The sequence below is a fragment of the Anarhichas minor genome, unplaced genomic scaffold (genome assembly GCF_050575085.1).
Source record: "Anarhichas minor isolate MPS153535 unplaced genomic scaffold, ASM5057508v1 ptg000003l, whole genome shotgun sequence".
NCBI lineage: Eukaryota > Metazoa > Chordata > Actinopteri > Perciformes > Anarhichadidae > Anarhichas > Anarhichas minor.
The window spans coordinates 16,041,980-16,058,776 of record NW_027466449.1 but is presented as its reverse complement, the minus strand read 5'-3'; the positions used below and the strand labels follow the sequence as shown (position 1 = coordinate 16,058,776).

The 16,797-nt window shown below is 43.8% G+C and overlaps 1 protein-coding gene across 1 annotated transcript; it reads right to left on the bottom strand.

Moving 5' to 3' along the window:
• Positions 1–10,214: 10,214 nt before the first annotated feature.
• On the bottom strand, positions 10,215–16,461 carry slc6a1a (solute carrier family 6 member 1a). The gene is made up of 14 exons (XM_076099802.1): positions 16,157–16,461; positions 15,779–15,910; positions 15,494–15,594; positions 15,200–15,309; positions 14,922–15,054; positions 14,002–14,136; positions 13,798–13,901; positions 13,013–13,137; positions 12,699–12,811; positions 11,949–12,080; positions 11,656–11,758; positions 11,259–11,359; positions 10,928–11,095; positions 10,215–10,820 (listed from the first exon to the last, which is right to left on the bottom strand). Exons 1-14 carry the CDS (start codon positions 16,383–16,385, stop codon positions 10,365–10,367), a joined length of 2,142 nt encoding a protein of 713 aa, XP_075955917.1. The 5' UTR covers positions 16,386–16,461; the 3' UTR covers positions 10,215–10,364.
• Positions 16,462–16,797: the final 336 nt, after the last annotated feature.

The following is a 16,797-nucleotide window of genomic DNA, read 5'->3' as shown; positions in this document are numbered from 1 at the left end:
CTGCACCACCACCACCACCAACACACTCTACCAATCGCTCTTTCGCCGTTTCCTCACTTCCTCCTCCGTCAGTTAAGACGGCTCCGTTTCCCCGATGAGGCCCGTCTCGCTACATTGATTTGGCAGGCTCCCATTAATACATTTCTCCTTTGCGTCCCTTCTACGGTGCACGCTCCCATCTCTGACCTGCTTCGTCGCCCACATTTGGCCCCCCGCACGGCCGTATGGCGCTCGACAAAAGCCAGTGATTTTCCCACTGATACAGTTGGCTTCCATGTCACACTTGCATATATTATTGATTTATTTGTAAATGATTGATTTAAAAGGGGGCCATCTGCTGCGCAATAGCATGACAATTTTGTTGTCCCCCCCCCCCCAAAAAAGACTTGCTTCCAGTTAGGGCGTACAAGTGATGGGGTAATATTTCTTGCGTGTTTCTGCTCCGAGATCAGGACCCCGTGTAAGGATTCAAATGTTCTCTCTTAACAGCGAGCAGGAAAGAGGATGTGCGTCGAGACGGTGCGTTTTTTGGGCACTAGATAAATGTTATAAATGCAGATAAATGCAGATAAATGTTTGAACCATCACTAAGGGGCATTCTCATGTCTCATTATGAGGCTCGTTAGGGCCCGCGTTACAGCTGCGTGACTGAGCAGCCTTAATAAGGACAGTGACCCAACACCAATATGAGCAGCACTGTTTTCCCTCACAACTCCACCTACTACTGTCTTCCACGGCCCGATCTCTTTCCTCTTGTCTGTCTGCCCCCCTCCACCACCACCACTCCCCCCGTGTGTTTGGCAGTCACACAGTCGGCCATGTGTGTGCTGAAGACGTTACATAATGCCCTCCTTTCACTGCACTCCAGATCAAAGAGAACAATCCAGCACAGAAAAAAAAAAATTGCTCCTTGGTGATTTTTTCTTCTTCTTCTTCTTCTCTTCCACCATCACATTGTTTTATCAGACTTTGTACAGTAGACTGAATTATTATCTGCTTCAGCATTCCCCTTTATGTTGAAAACCAAAGGGGAAAGATCAGAGGTTCACTTAAACCCCCCAAAATCAGGTTAAACCAGATGTCATGACAAAGATGGTTCAGGTGTAGAAATCTTTACACCTCACTTTTGTTTTTTGATGCGCTTTTATCCGTTTACTTAAGTAGGGAAGTCATCTTCATCCAAGTAAGAAAAAAAAAAGAAAAAATCAAGAAGTTGACGAGCAGAGATTGATTTTAATAAAAGGGAATTGAGTTGCCTCACAGAAAAGGCGACACATTATATTTAATACAGTGTAGTTTTGGCTTTTTATCCACAGGGGCTGGCCTCTTTTACTATAGGAAAAAACATCCTTAAAAAAAATGATGCAATTAGGATGAAATCATTATTGTGGAAATTGTGGTTTCGACTCTTATTTTGCAGATTCTCCTTTGACTCCTACGAGCGAACAAGCAGAGTGATTGTCACTGTTACGAAGGCACACAGCGCGACTAAACGTTCCGCCGCACGTGCTCACACAGAGCCAGGTATGGCCTTGATGGAAATTCAATTAATAGAAAAAGAACAAGAACAAAACCCTCTCTCTCTCTCCATCGAGTGGAAGAAATGGTGCCACGGAGAGAGAGAAAGAGCAAGAGAGCATCAAACGCTGTCACAGAGGCCGAGCCTGTCCACAGCGTTGTGAGGATTGTAATAATGAGCGTGTGCTGGGGGAACATTTACCTCCAATGCCAAACAGGCAATGCATTTTGGGACTACAGGGCACAAATGACAAGAAAAACAATACAAAAATAAAAAAGCCGAGCGTTTAGTGTGCAATTTTTGAGAGAACAGTTACTCCGAAGGGAGGAGAAACTAGTTTAGCTGCTGTACAGTGGTGTATAATGATCTAATAGGACGACAATGTAAATGTTGTGCATGCGGGTTACATGTATAACATGCACCATTGTCGCTGACTGTCTCAGTGAACCTCAGCTGACGTTACAAGTATTTGATTCCCTCCAAAGAGCTGGGATCAGCAGCAGTCCTTATCTCTCTGCAAAAAAACCCGAGTGATGGCGAGAGGTTCGCTGGTCCGAGGGAGCAGAGCGGTGGGGTTATCTCTGGCCCTCAGGGTGGGGGGTGGATGTGCAGGTGAACCAGGAATAAAAAGCATCTTTAGGGCACAGGCACATGCTCGCAGTGGTGCATAGCGGACCGCGAGCCGTGCGGCTGCAGCATCAAATGAATTGTGGGCGAATGGGAGAGGGCAAGGCTTCAGAGTGGGTTTGGCGCTCAAACCGTTATCACACCTGACAGTGTCTGGTTCGGGATCCAGTGTGCACGCGGCATACGTAAGCGGCTGGTCATCTGTAAGGCAGAGTGATAGGGTGTGACGTGTCACACGCCACATTAGGCCCTGCCAGGGGATGTGTTTGACAGACCACAGGAACTTCACTCCAGCACAACGCTGTGCCTCTCCTCATATTGTCAGACCTATTGGATAGTTCCATGCTCTCATCTGGGGTCTTATTCATCAAATGCACTTTTAATGTTACATGGTTAGATGTTTGTGCTGTTACATTTACACTATTTTTCCTAATATGTGATTAGTACAATACCTCATTAACGTTAGTGTGATTAATGTATTAAAGGGCAAAACTCCTTCAGCTGAAGGTAAACACAAGTCATAAACAAAAACAATAAACAAAAATAAATGTGTGCAGTAAGAGACTAAGTCACTCAGCTACAGGACTATTGAAGGTTTTACACAGACGACCATGACAACTGATATGCTGATTGCCGAGCATCCACTGACTTGCAGACAATCATGTAGGAGAATCAGAGAATTTTCAGTAAAAATTTTCAGTTTTTACGATGCCTCCTTGTACGTCGACACTTAAATTGCTGCACTTAAAAGTTTTAACTTCTCTATGTCCAAGTTATCTCAAGGATAAAGGAGATTTGTGCAAATATACATTCTGTCGAGAATTTTGTTGTCATGAAACAAATTGGAAAACTCAAGATGCTGGTCTTTAGCTATAGAGGCAATACGGTTTGTGTAAGAAGCAAAGCATAGTGTGTGTTTGACAACATGATGACAACATAAAGAGAAAGATACAGATGCTATACCTTCTGTAAGTGCACCAAAAAAGACAGGATGTGATCTATTTCAATATTAAATACACAAACACTGAATAAGTAAATATGATGTGAGCTTAATCTGGAATCATTTAATATGAAATATCCAAACATGCTATTTATTATGTGTCCAATGAGCTGCTCGATAGAAGTTGGTGCATGTGTGTCTTAACACCAGTGGTCGCACTCTGTTTGCGCCCCAGTTTGGCTCTTTCTTGACCTCATTGACCGGGCTCAGTGTGCAGGCTGCTCTCGGGGCCTCTTACCTGTCACTGTTTAGGGTCAGGGGAGGGACGGGGGAGCGGAGCTGAGGGGCCCGAGGAGGAGGAGGAGGAGGAGGAGGAGGAAGAGGAAGAGGAAGAAGTGGAACGACAGACCGGGCAGGCCACTGTGGCCCTGCCCCGGTCCGGCTCACTCATCAGTGAGCACAGTTCCCAAACCTCTCTGACAGATCAGAATAGAAAGCATGCACCACATCATAGCTATGATTCACCGCAGCCCCCGAGTCCAAGCGTGCCCCGAAGGCCCTCGGATCGCTTAATCATCACGTGTGTGTGTGTGTGTGTTGGTGTGTGTGTGCTGTTAGGAAGCGAGTGAGACAGACAGAGGAATGAATGAGCTTGTTTGCATACGACAGTGCTTCTATAAAAGTTTCCTGTGTGTTTTTCCACGTGTCAGAAAGAGTAAACTACGTCTTAACAGGCCTTCAAAGATGTCTCCCAGAGCGTAGCACTGTACGTGTCTCGTGCGTGTTTGTCTCAGTTTTTCGGTTCGTATTTGAGGGAGCGGGGGGGGGATTTATGCATGTGGGTCGGCTAAAATATCTGTCTTATTCTGCGCAGTCATAATGTGAAGTCAAGGGCATAACTGCATGAGTGAAAATGTCATGCAACAGTAGGGCTAATGCATGCAAAGCACGTGCGGAGGTCACTTGGTCACATTTGCATATAACGAAGTGCCAAAAATAATCAAATCAGCGTCTGTTTGCACACAAACACACAGACAAGGCAACTGTGATTGTTGCAGGCGGTGTGTAGAAATCATTCGTCGTGTGTCAAAATGAGAACAGCACATAGATTCATGAGTGTTCGCCTGCTTCATTTCACTTGATTTAGATTGTCCTAAATAACAGTTTAGGGTCGTGAACTTTCTCAGTCGCCCGCTCCTCACCTTCCACCTCGCTTTTCCGTTTCCAGCTGCAATAAACTGAGCAGACTCAGCCAGCATCCTGAGGAGGGAGGTGTTAAGCGTGTGGTGTAACCTGACAGAACCTATTTAGGATGCAGGTACTGAAGCTGGGCCTGGGGCGGCTGTCTGGTCTCGTCTTTACACTTGGCATTTGTACACGTTCACATACAGTAAATGCGTGCACACATAGACACACGTGCACGCATCCATTGATGCAAAAACACAACTGTGATTACCTGCATGCTACATCATTTGCATGTACTGTAAACTCACGGAGGTGCAAGTCGGCGTGGGTCGAATTCCAGGAGATTAGCAGCAGAATAATGAAATTCAGTGGAACACAGAGTTGTGCGTTTCTTCTGTGGGCATTTCTTTGTACGAGCGGGGGGGGGGGGGGGGGGAAACAAATAACCCCATTTGATGTCGGCAGAGTTTATCATTTGTCAGCCATTATCAAAGTCCCACAGCCTGAAGAGGCCCAGGCTAGAGCGCAGGGCCTGAAACCCTTTGGGCAGGGAATCCAGGAGGAAGCCATTAGAGGAGCTTCACTGGAGAGCTAGCCCTTCCTCCCGCTAGCTCCACATCAGGGCACAAGATCATCCAGAGCACCCACTGTGCGTGACATCCAGGCAGAGGAACGTGTCTTGCTCACTATGTGGAATTTCTCCCCGTGGCTTACGTTTGCCATTAACTATTCAGTCATCTAAAAGTAGTCGATTAATATTAGAATACACCGGTTAAGATCTTTCTTTTTTCCCCCTCATATTTAAATCGATGCTTCTATACACAACGGCACAAACACACTTGGAATTTGGAGTGTATGAAAAATGTATATAGAGTAAGAAAAATATTGCAGTTTCTGTTAGATATTTCCTGCACCCTCATTCCATTTTCCATCGTTTCACTTCGCTTGTTCCTCGCCCTGATTTGCATTCAGTGTTTGACCCAGGCAGTAATCTACAATGACTCCCCCATAAGCCTCTGGCACATTGGGGAGACGTTATAAGCTGTGACAAAAGACAAGAAGCGCCACGGCAAACCGAAAGTAGCAGGGGACAGTCTCCTGATTAGCTAACATTGTGACATTAAATTCACTCTCGCAGAGATTCATTTTAATCACAGTTGGGATTTTTTCTTTATTTTTTTTCTTGATTGAAAATGCTATCCCCCCCCCCTTTGTTTGATTATACAGGAAAACTGCACCGTTGCTTGCACAGAATTACAGGAGAGAAATTCAAACAGTAACAATATTTTCCATTAGGCACCAGATGAGACAGACAGGTACAGGTTTCTCCACATGGTACTGTAGGTTTAAGAGCTGCCAAAAGAGGCAAGGTGGGGGAGGGGCAATGTCATGGGAATTGAAGTCCTTTTTGAGGGGTCTGTATAATTTCCAGAAGAGGGGGATTTGTTAATCCAAACCCAAAGATTCTCATTCTGCCAGCGTGATAAGCCCTTGTGATCTGTGACAGGGTAACCTCTTTGTCACAGTCTGACATTTGCATCTGTACAGAAATGGTATGCTCTGCTTGCCTGCGAGCTTTCGCTGCCTGAAATAAACGCAATATTTGCTGTGTCACGGGAGCACACTATCAAACGGCGAAATCGTTGGGAATCCACGGTTTCACGTGTCCCAGAGTGCACCCCCCCCCCCCCCCCTGTTAATCTCAGATCTCATCCCAGCTGCACAGCATCGACAGCACGCTTGATATGCAAGCAGCGGTGCAGTTTGTGTGCAAAAAAGAGACACCTTACAAAAAAAAAAAAAAGAAGTGAACTGGTAAACAAGTTCATCTCGGCAAGGTTCATATTCAGACTGGAAAATGGAGCCCAATTAGCATATATGCAGAGAGGCTTTGCATGCTTGACATCCTCTCAGCCCCTCTGCTGGAAATAGCCATGCACACAACATCCTCTGATTACATTGATATGTAGATTCATGCATCTGCAAAGATTAGTTATTCATTAATGTATTTGCTTTGAATTCTCGGGTGAGTGTACCTCAGACAGCAGTCTGGGCCAAACCGAATGCATCGGAGGGAAAAATGTCACAAATGATCACACAAAATCCACATCAAAAATATGCAGGTTCAGTGACCCACAACAACATAAACCCAATAGGGCGTTACGATTAAGAAAATCCTTTGGCGCTGGGGTTAAAAACAGAGAAAGTATCAACATAATTATCAGCCGTTAATCTTTGCAGCAGAATTAGTTTTTCCTTGCTCTAAGTGGGCTATGAGGATTAATCATTGCAGCCTGTGTGAGTTTGTGAGCTGTAGCGTTCTGTCATCCTTTCATAAAAGCATCATGGATCACCAGTTTGCTTCTTCAGTGTCCTCTCTCGCGGCCACACTGCGAGCACTTTTTTAACTTTAAAAATAGGCTCGCGACAGAGAGTGCCAAGAAATGCTAAACACCAAACAATGTCCCCCTCGCTCAGATCTGGCCACAAAATGGAGCTGATAAGCCCAGAGAGTCTGCATGGAAGAAAATAAATAAATAGTGTCACATTAATTAGTGCTATCTATATCAATTAGTGTGCAGAGCGCTGATACGTGTACACACCTAATTTACAGTGTCAGTTTACGAGGTCACGTTTATTTATATACCCCTTAATCACAGTTACGGAATCAACGGGCCTCTTTGTCACGAGACAGGAAATGAAAACGGGGTTGGGAGGGGTTCCCTTTATTTGCTCATTAAGGTGAAAAAAGAGAAAACATTGGCTGACGAAATGGGAACAGAATGACAAAAAAGCAGTGAAACTGATTTGGACGTCAGCACCAACTTGGCCACCACCTTCAAATGCTGGGACGGAGGGTTATTATGGGAACGGGTGTTACGCGGATATTTGTGACGTGTCAGATTCAGTGACGCTAAAGGGTCAGCTGTACAGTAATCAGTCATTGGTTGACCATCTGTACATTCTCTGTGGTAGAAAAACAAAAATCCAACTAAATAATAGGGGGGGAAAGCATTTTCTCCTTTCGTGCATACAAATATTGGTAATACAATGTTTAAAAGAAGTTCAATCCATCCAATGCTGGCACTATAAGACTAATTGTGCTCTGCTAGATTGCTCGCAACTAATCGGGAGCTTCCTCCTTCCTGTCCTCCCCTGCCGAAAATGATGATCTATGGCTCTTGTGGATGTAAGACATCAGTTTGTGTTGTCTCGGTGGTGACTGGTTTTCACAGGTAATGATGCTAAATTACACAACTGGGAATAAGGGAGGATAGTGAGCCATCCATCAGGGGCCGGTTTATTTGAGCTGCCGTTAGGGGCATTATTCAAACCCCAGTCCACTCAAACACATGGCTCTCTGTCCCTAACCTCTCTCTCTCTCTGTCACACACACACACACACACACACGCACACACACGCACACACACACGCACACGCGCACGCACACGCACACGCACACGCACACAGTTCGCCATGAGCTACTAGAGGGGACATCTCATTCTTTTATCCACGGCGAGTCATTGTGGTGGTGTCAGCTGGTGCCGTCTCTTTTATCACACTGGAAGCTAATGGAAGCAGCAACTGCAGGAGGTGGGGGAGAAGACACACACACACACACACACACACACACACACACACACACACACACAGAAACACACACATAAATACACACAGAGCCATAAGAGGTTGTGGAGATGGGGCGGGTGGGCACGCCAGGCTCCGTGTTGCTCCGTGTTGATGTTCTTCTTGCCGAGGCCTCTCTATCAGCGTGTGTTTTCTGACACTCGATAAAAACCACAAGGAGAGGGCTTCCTCTCTCTTTTTGACGTTTCATTTCACTGTAATGTGTAGATTCCCCAGTTAAGCTGGGTGTCATCTTCAACCGAAAACTACTAAAGAGAGGTTTTTGTTTAATTTCACACGTCTCACCTGGCCTCCTTCTAACGAAACAACAAATGAATCCCGCTCTACAACACCTTGTTTTCTTCCACTTGATACCTGCTTGTGATTTTATTTGTCTAACATTCTTCTATATCTGTTGACTAGAAATACTATACGGACAACAATAGGGTTCATCTGCAAGAAAGGGAACAATCGCTGCAGGAGGATGCGGCGCAGCATACATCTTGTGATGGGATGGGTTGACCTAATTTCCCTGATAACGGCTGAAAAGCACAGGGCTGCTACTAAACACACATGCTATGAGGGACATATGCCAGGCATGTATTGTATTTATATTTTCTATAATTCTTTATTTTTTCAGTCTTTTTCTGTTTGTATAACATAACAATCGTGCTTTATCATGTGACACCATTTAGATACATATCATGTTTATATTATGTTTTACATTAGGCTGTGAGACAGTTAAAAATATACAAAACAATATTGTTTTACTAGACATAGTTTCTATCTTTAATATAATCGTCAGTATCTTCATTGTCATCATCATTTCGTATATTTCTGTAAGATATGTGCTTTAGCTTCTGTGATCAAAATATTATTGCAGAAAACAGCAACTCCATTTTTTCAACATTTAGACAATAACTTCCAATGTATTACAGACATTCACAGTTACATGTTTTACACAGTACAGTTTTACGACAAAGTTCCAGAGAAAACTGTGGTAGAGTAACTTTATACAAAATTCACAGGACATGAACTGTAGCCATTTCACATTTTCGCTCAGTTGTTTTGCTTTTCAAAGTAAACATGTTCTGTTCAACCAGATGCCTTTCACAGTAGCTGCCATAGAAGCAAACTAACATTGTCCTAACACGCCATGGCAAAAGTCTGGGGGAAATTAAAGCTTTGTGCTTTTCACTAGTAAAGCAAAGACAACACAAACAAAAAGAGAAACAGACCACTTGCTCACTGGCCTGCACTTATACATCTACATATGTATTGCTGAATACATATTGATCAAACTATAATTGATCATCACACGTAAAGAAAAGAATAGTGACTGTACTTAAACACAGAGTTGGTCCAGGTTTTTTGTGCTAGCATACAAAGTATGTATTTTGTAGTTGTGCCCAGTCATGTAAACAGACTATGGCTTAGCTGGAATTGGTGTATTGGCTTAAGGCCGTCTCTGTTCCTCTTCTACTTCTTCTTCTTCTTTTTTTTTTTTTTGTCAGGAGACATTGCAGAAATTTTTCACTGATGTTCCTGAGGAAAGCATGCAAAACGTAAACAGGATTGACTGTCAGCATTAAGGGAGAGTCGATGTTTGTAAATCACTTTTCTAACCCTGTGCTTTTTTTTTCTTTCTTTCTTTCTTTCTTGTTTTTTTTTTTTACTCTTCTGTACTTCTTTGTACCCTGTGCTTTGCCAACCGAACACTAAATGGCATAGTTTTTGCTTTTGTCTGCCTGTTGATTTTGGTCCTCCGTCACAACACATTTAGTATAAAACATCCTAAAAATAATTCTAAAAATGTTTCGATCACATAAAAGTTTTCCCTTTTTTTTGACTGAAAAAAGGGGAAGGAAAAATAACAGTCTCTCTCACACACAAAAATCTTTTGCAACAGAGCTCCTAAACATGAACTTCTTATTGGCATTGTGCTTACTCAGAGCTCCCCGTCTGCCTCGCGGCCTGTAGTTTACCTCACAGAGTGCAACGTTTGGAAAAGAGACAACTGTGTGAGGTTTAGTAAACATCCACAATAAAATTGACGCCATCCCTCGCACTCTTCAATGATGTCAATTTTGTTCACTACTTCATCTACTATATTCACACGGTATTTACTTGATTCATGAAGATATTCAACAAATCTCTAATCTATATCTCTATGTATTTTTCTTCTTTTCTCACAGTATTACACAGTATGTTTACATTTTCTTTTTTTTAAATTCAGATTCATGGTTGTATTTGTGAACACTAACAGTCTTTGATATTGTTTTCAGAATGCAAACCAACAATAAGACATCATTGGCTTGGTTTTACAAATGCAGAAAAATGAAACATGGTTTGAAAATCGGTTTTGATCACATATTGCCCCTGGAGGTAGGTGAATCAATTAAAATCTTGGAAGTCCTTTGTAATGTTCTCTTTTGTCTACATGCTCCATGAGGGTTTCTTTGTTGTCTACACGTTGGCCTCGGCATTGGTCAGGTTAGAGGTCGGGCTGGTTGGGTTCGGGGGGTTCACGGGCTCCGTCGGGCTGGCTGGGTTGGGGGGTGGGCTGGTCGGGCTAACAGTTGTAGCGATGGGGTTAACCGGACTGGCCGCGGTGGTGGTGGTGGTGGTGATGGTAATGGTGGCTGTGGGACTAGTTGCCGGGTTCACCGGGCTGGTGGCGGCGGCGACGACTGCGACTGGATTAGCTGGCGGAGGAGCCGGGTTAGCAGGGGTCACGGGGCTGGTGGCCTTGACGGGAGCTGGGTTGGCGGGGCTAGCGGGGTTTACGGGAGCCGGGGTGGCGGGGCTAGCGGGATTAACGGGGCTGGATAGGTTCGCCGCGTTGGTCTCCACCTGCAGCTCGGGTCCATTCTCCTGAGGTCGCCTGACAACTGCAGGAGGCCTGAGCATTATCCGAAGTCGCTGGGAGAGAAACACAACATATTAATTACATCAGAGAAAAGGTTTAAAGCTAGAGTTAGCAACACCAGCAAGCAACAACAAACCCAACAGACAATTCACTTTCTTACCTCTTTGTACGTGCCCTTGAGTCCGAGAAACATATAGACCATGTATCCTGGTATGAGAATCATGGAGGACAACGCCATGAGCCAGCCCACTCCCTGACCCCAGGCCGGGAACACATAGTCTCCCATTTTGAGAGGAACCATTTGTATGGCGCTGAACAAGAACACACCCTGTGGGAGACATGAGACGCTTTATGCATCCTGACACCACTGACTACAGGCAGCACAGTCTCAGCCTGCCGTGGCTGCAGGCAGGTAATATTGACTTTATTTATTGTTTCATTTGTCATGTCATGACTTTAGATGTACGGTTGTATTAGTGCAGAGTACTCACGCCGACGATGAGAGGGGTGAACACGACCCAGCACATCTTCCACCATATACAGGGCTTGTAGCCAATCATCTCCTCGATGTTGTCGTAGAACTTGTTCACACCTGCGAGACAAATGAATCCATGATCAAAATATTCATATCCAATTTATTTCAATTTGCTGCCGGTCTGCCATGCATGACGATGAGGACGGTGAAGGTGGAACACGGGAGTGCTCATGACCTTGAGGCTGAGCCGCGTTTGAAGCTGCGCAGATATCTCAGAGCAGGTGTGACAACTTTTCACATAATGTGACGTTTCTCTGACTTCATTTGTTAAATTGTTGAAGAAAAACGCAAATTTTTGCACGACAATTTAGTTCATCTTTTGCAATATTGCGTGAAACATTGACGATACACACCGTAGAACCAGGATATGGAGATGCATTCGAAGAAGACCAAGAACAGCAGACACATTCCACTGGCAGAGTAGTAGTCGAACAGTTTGAACACATAGATTCCACCCTGGTTACAGAAAAAGTGTGTTATAATACATCTTAAATTTGATGTCATTAACAGAACAAGTCCACATTTAAACGGCCTCTTGCTCGCTACATACAGCAGATGCGTCGATTTCGCTTTTATCTTTTAATTACATCTTTCAACTCGAGCACTCATTTGTTTAATCCGGTGCCGTTAATAGTGGGCGCTGTACCTGTGTGATGTTTGAAAGTCCGATCAAATAGGACACCAGACAGACGCCTGCGATGAAGAGCTCTCGCCTGCCTCTAAGAGCTCTGGGAAACTCGTCCACCAGGGCAGTGATGAAGCCTTCAACGGTGCAGAACTGAAGAAAAAAAAGAAAAGCGTAAGTGTGAATGTGTGCAATGCTTACAACCTGCTGCTTTTATGTTCTTTGACACAAATATGCCTTTAATATCTACAGTACATATTAATGCTCTGTGATTATGTTTTTGCAAAATGTATTCTTCAGCAAAGAAGAATACATGATGACAAAGAATTGGAGCAAACCCTGGGACAGAAACTCTAATGTTATCTTCTGAATGACCGAGCATCCACTTGCATGGGGACCATTTTGGAGATAGCTTTGATATGCAAAGGCTATTAACCCTATTTAGAATTGGATTATATTTGAAGTCTTTTACTTTGAAGTGCTGGTGGTCACTTCCAATGTAAAGCTGCATGTATTACTACATTATTTTTTCACAGTCTCTATGGCCTTATTCAAACCCAAATACACACAGACAGGGAAACCTGCGGGCACACGGAGGTGACAAAGCTGCGTTAAAAAGACTTGACAGCCGATGTCAAAGCTCAGCTATATCTGTCCACAAGAAGCAAATTGCATGCTTATCACGCAGAGAGCAGGGGTGAGCTGCATGATATGTACCTGCATTTAAATATGTAGGTCAGCCCATGAGCAGATCATGTCCAAGCCCCTTACCTGGCTGTCTATCCCCAGCATGAGCAGCATGGAGAAGAACAGAATGGCCCAGAGAGGAGACACAGGCAACTGGGTTACAGCCTCCGGGTAGGCCAGGAAAGCTAAGCCAGGACCTGGATAGCGAAGAGAAACATCATATTGCATCAGGGTTCTTGTCATGGTACTCTGTTGTGACTGCAAACACACATGTTCACATAGAAGTGATGACGAATGCTGTGTTTAGCAGTGGGTATCAATGACAGTGCACTTTGTTTTTGTTGTTTTTTATCTGTGCAGAGACAGAACCATTACAGAAATATGCGATCTGTATTTACCTGAAGCTGCTACGTCGGCAATGGGTCTCTTTGTCACATTTGACATGAAGCCGACAATAGAGAAGATTACTAAGCCAGCAAACATGCTGGTACACGAGTTGATGCAGCACACAATGATGGAGTCTCTGGGGAGAGGAAATAAAAAACAGGCCTGTTGTCAAAGATTTAAGTTGACTCAGTTTTTTTTGTTTGTTTTTGTTTTCAAGCTTCCAGGAGAGACTGAGATCTGACAGAGTAGCTGCATCGCTGCTATTAATTCCTTTTGATCATACAGATGTTTGGCAAAAAAAACTTTTTCTATTGTTTATGACAGACGTAAACGGATTAACTCATTTGAAAACTTGTGACAGATGATAAAATGTATCATTCATAGATATAGATGTAGAGCGATAGATCCATTTGAAACATGCCCACAAAAAGAACGCAACTAGGTTTTTATGTAACTGATTGCTTATGTGACCCAGAACCATGGGGCTGCTGGAGAAAACACTCAGCCATTGCAATCATAGTCGTTGTTCTTTTCCCTGTAGCACGCACACCGACAAGAAACAGCCATCTTCTTGGATTCTTATTATATTCAAGCCAGCATCTCACATTAATAAGGCCTTCAAGGGCTCTTACCAAGCATCCTTGAAAAAGGTCTTTTCATAGAAGCGTATCAAATAGAAAAATAGCAATTTAATTACTGCCATCTTCAGCTATTACAAGTCACTCTGATATATTATATACAAGAGCATTCTCCGTCTCTTAGATTATCTCGATTTGTGAATCATCACCCGTCTTACCTGTACACATTGTTATTGAAAGGGTTATAGCTGCCCAGAGCTATAAGTGACCCCAATCCCAATCCGTAGGAAAAAAAGATCTGGGTAGCTGCATCCAGCCATACCTGACAAAAGGAACACAAGCATTTTAGCTGCGTGATGCCGAGCTCTGCTCCCCCAAGCATGCGGTGCATGAATATGAATCACATGATGATGTGTCATTACCTCAGATTCTTTGAGTTTTTCGAAGTCAGGGGTGATGTAGAACATAATTCCCTCTCTGGCTCCAGGTAGAGTCACCCCACGGATGAAGAGAATAAACAGCATGAAGTAGGGATATGTAGCGGAGAAGTAAACGACCTGTACGATGTGAGACAGCAGGGTCAGCGGGATCACACCATTGAATCTTAAGTACATTTATGATGCATACAGAATTTGTCAATTTGGAATTCACCCACTATTCAGAAATTCTCGTGAGGTTTTTTTTTTTTTTTAAGATTTTCTAGATCTATTTTATTCGGCCTCTTCTACACACACACACACACACACACACACACACACACACACACACACACACACACACACACGCACACACACACACACAAAACAAAACAGATAAGTGACCAAATATTCAGCAAAAGCAGCTTCACTGTGAACGGCTGTGTGCATTTATGACATTGTGCAAGCAAGTTTGTGTGCAAAGTGTGCGCAGGGGGATGGGGTGTTTTGTGACCAAAACAAATTTTATTTGCCATGGTCACGTGACGAGCTAGACTTTTTCGAAATGTGGCACCACAAGGGAAGGGAAAAACTGCTCCAAGTGAAGGGAGAGGACCGAACCAGATTGTGGCGTATGGCTGCGTGTTGCTCCTCCTATCATGAATCCACACTCGGCACAGACGCCGTGTCAGGAGAATTGGAATTAGAGGAGCCACCACGAGGCAGAGACGGATTAGTGAACATGAGTGTTTGATGTCTCTTCTCTTACTTTAAAAACCAATCCGGACAATGCTGACTGCGGTTTAAATGATTGATGAGGTAATATTAGACGGATTAATATTGCATTGCTGTCACATACTACTGGTAATTTGGGAACCAGTATAGCACAAGAGGTCTTTGATGCCCAAATCTGGCAAGCGTCTTACCTTCCCTGTCCAGCCAACCCCTTTCCAGATACAGAAGTACACGAGGACCCAGGCGATGGCCAGTGTTATTGCCAGTGGCATTCGAATCTGGCCTGGTTTTTCCAAGCCATCGGTCATTTCGTGCATGTTGCGCCTATAAGTCAGAGCGAGCAACAGTGAGACAGGGAAACGGGCATGCAGCAGAGGAGGCTGTCTTTCATGTATCTCGGTGGTATGCATGCAGGACACTTTAAAGCTCTGCTGTTGTGAAAAGCCAGAGAGAGCAGTCAATGTCTTACTCCCAAAACTCCATCACTGAACTGGTGAGATTGGTGGTATCGACGATGGAGTGGTTTGTGTAACATTTGTCTGTGTTCCATTCATTGTTACATGAGCTCCATGGAAGGTCCTGTAAAACAAAACAATGACAGTGTTGTTTTTCTTTTCTTCTCCCCCTCCTTGTCACATTTTAAATGTCTTACAGGTATCACAGGCTGGAATTCCTAATGAACTGATATAAGAACCTTGACCCTATGCTGTTTTTGTCTTCTTTTTTTTCATGAGTCACGTGAGTGTCACTGTGGGATACTTACAGTGGTGAAGGAGTTGTACAGGTAGTAAATGGCCCAGGAAATGATTACAATGTAGTAAATGTTAAGGTAGAAGGACAGGACAGCTGCTGCGAGGCCCACACCTATCATACAGAAATGAATTAGGCAGTGTAGTAAAAACTATCATTAGATATGTGTTATGTGGCCTCCATAAATTCTGAATATTATTTCTATGAAAGCACCATGAATATATATATATATATATTTTAGACAGGCCTGGTATCAAGACACAATTGTCTGTAAATATTCAGTTGAAGTGAAGTATACCTTTAAACATAGGAGCCAGTTTCCACACACCAAGCCCTCCAATGGAGGTGTATTGACCAAGAGAGCATTCCAGTAGGAACAAGGGCATCCCAGCAAATATGAGAGTCAAAAAATAGGGGATCAAGAAGGCTCCTGGATGGACAAAAGTAGATCAAGTTATGCATTGAAAAAGAAAGACCACTCTTAGGCTAAAACTGCACTGACGCATTACTAAAAATAAAAAAGCACAACGTCAATTAATTAGGCTTGTACATGTATGTGATATTCATTCTTTGCATGTAATCGACACAGTCAATTAGGTTAGCTCGACTATGTGCGTCGTGGAGCTGAACGGGCTGTGCAGGTTTTTCATAAATTAGCAGTGAAAATAATGTTTACCTCCACCGTTTTTTCCACAGAGATAGGGAAATCTCCATACGTTCCCCAGTCCAATTGCATAACCCACACACGACAGGAGAAAATCAAATCTCCCTCCCCATGTTTCCCTATCAGGCAAATCATTTTGATTGTTCTCGGTCCTCACTTCCAGTGACTTGGGCTTGTCATTATTGGCCACCTCGTTCAGTTCTGTGACTTGTCCATCCGTTTTGGTGCCGTTCGTCGCCATGTCTCTGGATTTGGCAGAGGTCCTGGCAGTCGAACGGGAGGCTTCAGCACCAGTCCACGTAGACAGCAGCTTCGCGGTTTTTTAACGCCTAACCTTTGGACCAAATGTCTGAAGATGAAGCCTGTGCACACACGGCTCGTCAGTCGCCGTTAACCTGGAATCGTGAATAGAGCATTTGGTCGGTTTTTTTTTTTTCTCTTTCTCAGGGGGGATGAATATGTGGTTATTTGAAATGCAAACACATTTTGCACTACATTCATTTACTCCCCCGACAGGTACAATCAAACAATGCCATTTAACACGCACAGTTTTACTGAAATATGCATAAAAAACGCACACTAAAGCATTTCATGAACATTTGGCTGTGTGACAAAAAACATTTCATTCATATCAGACTCAAAAACCATCGATG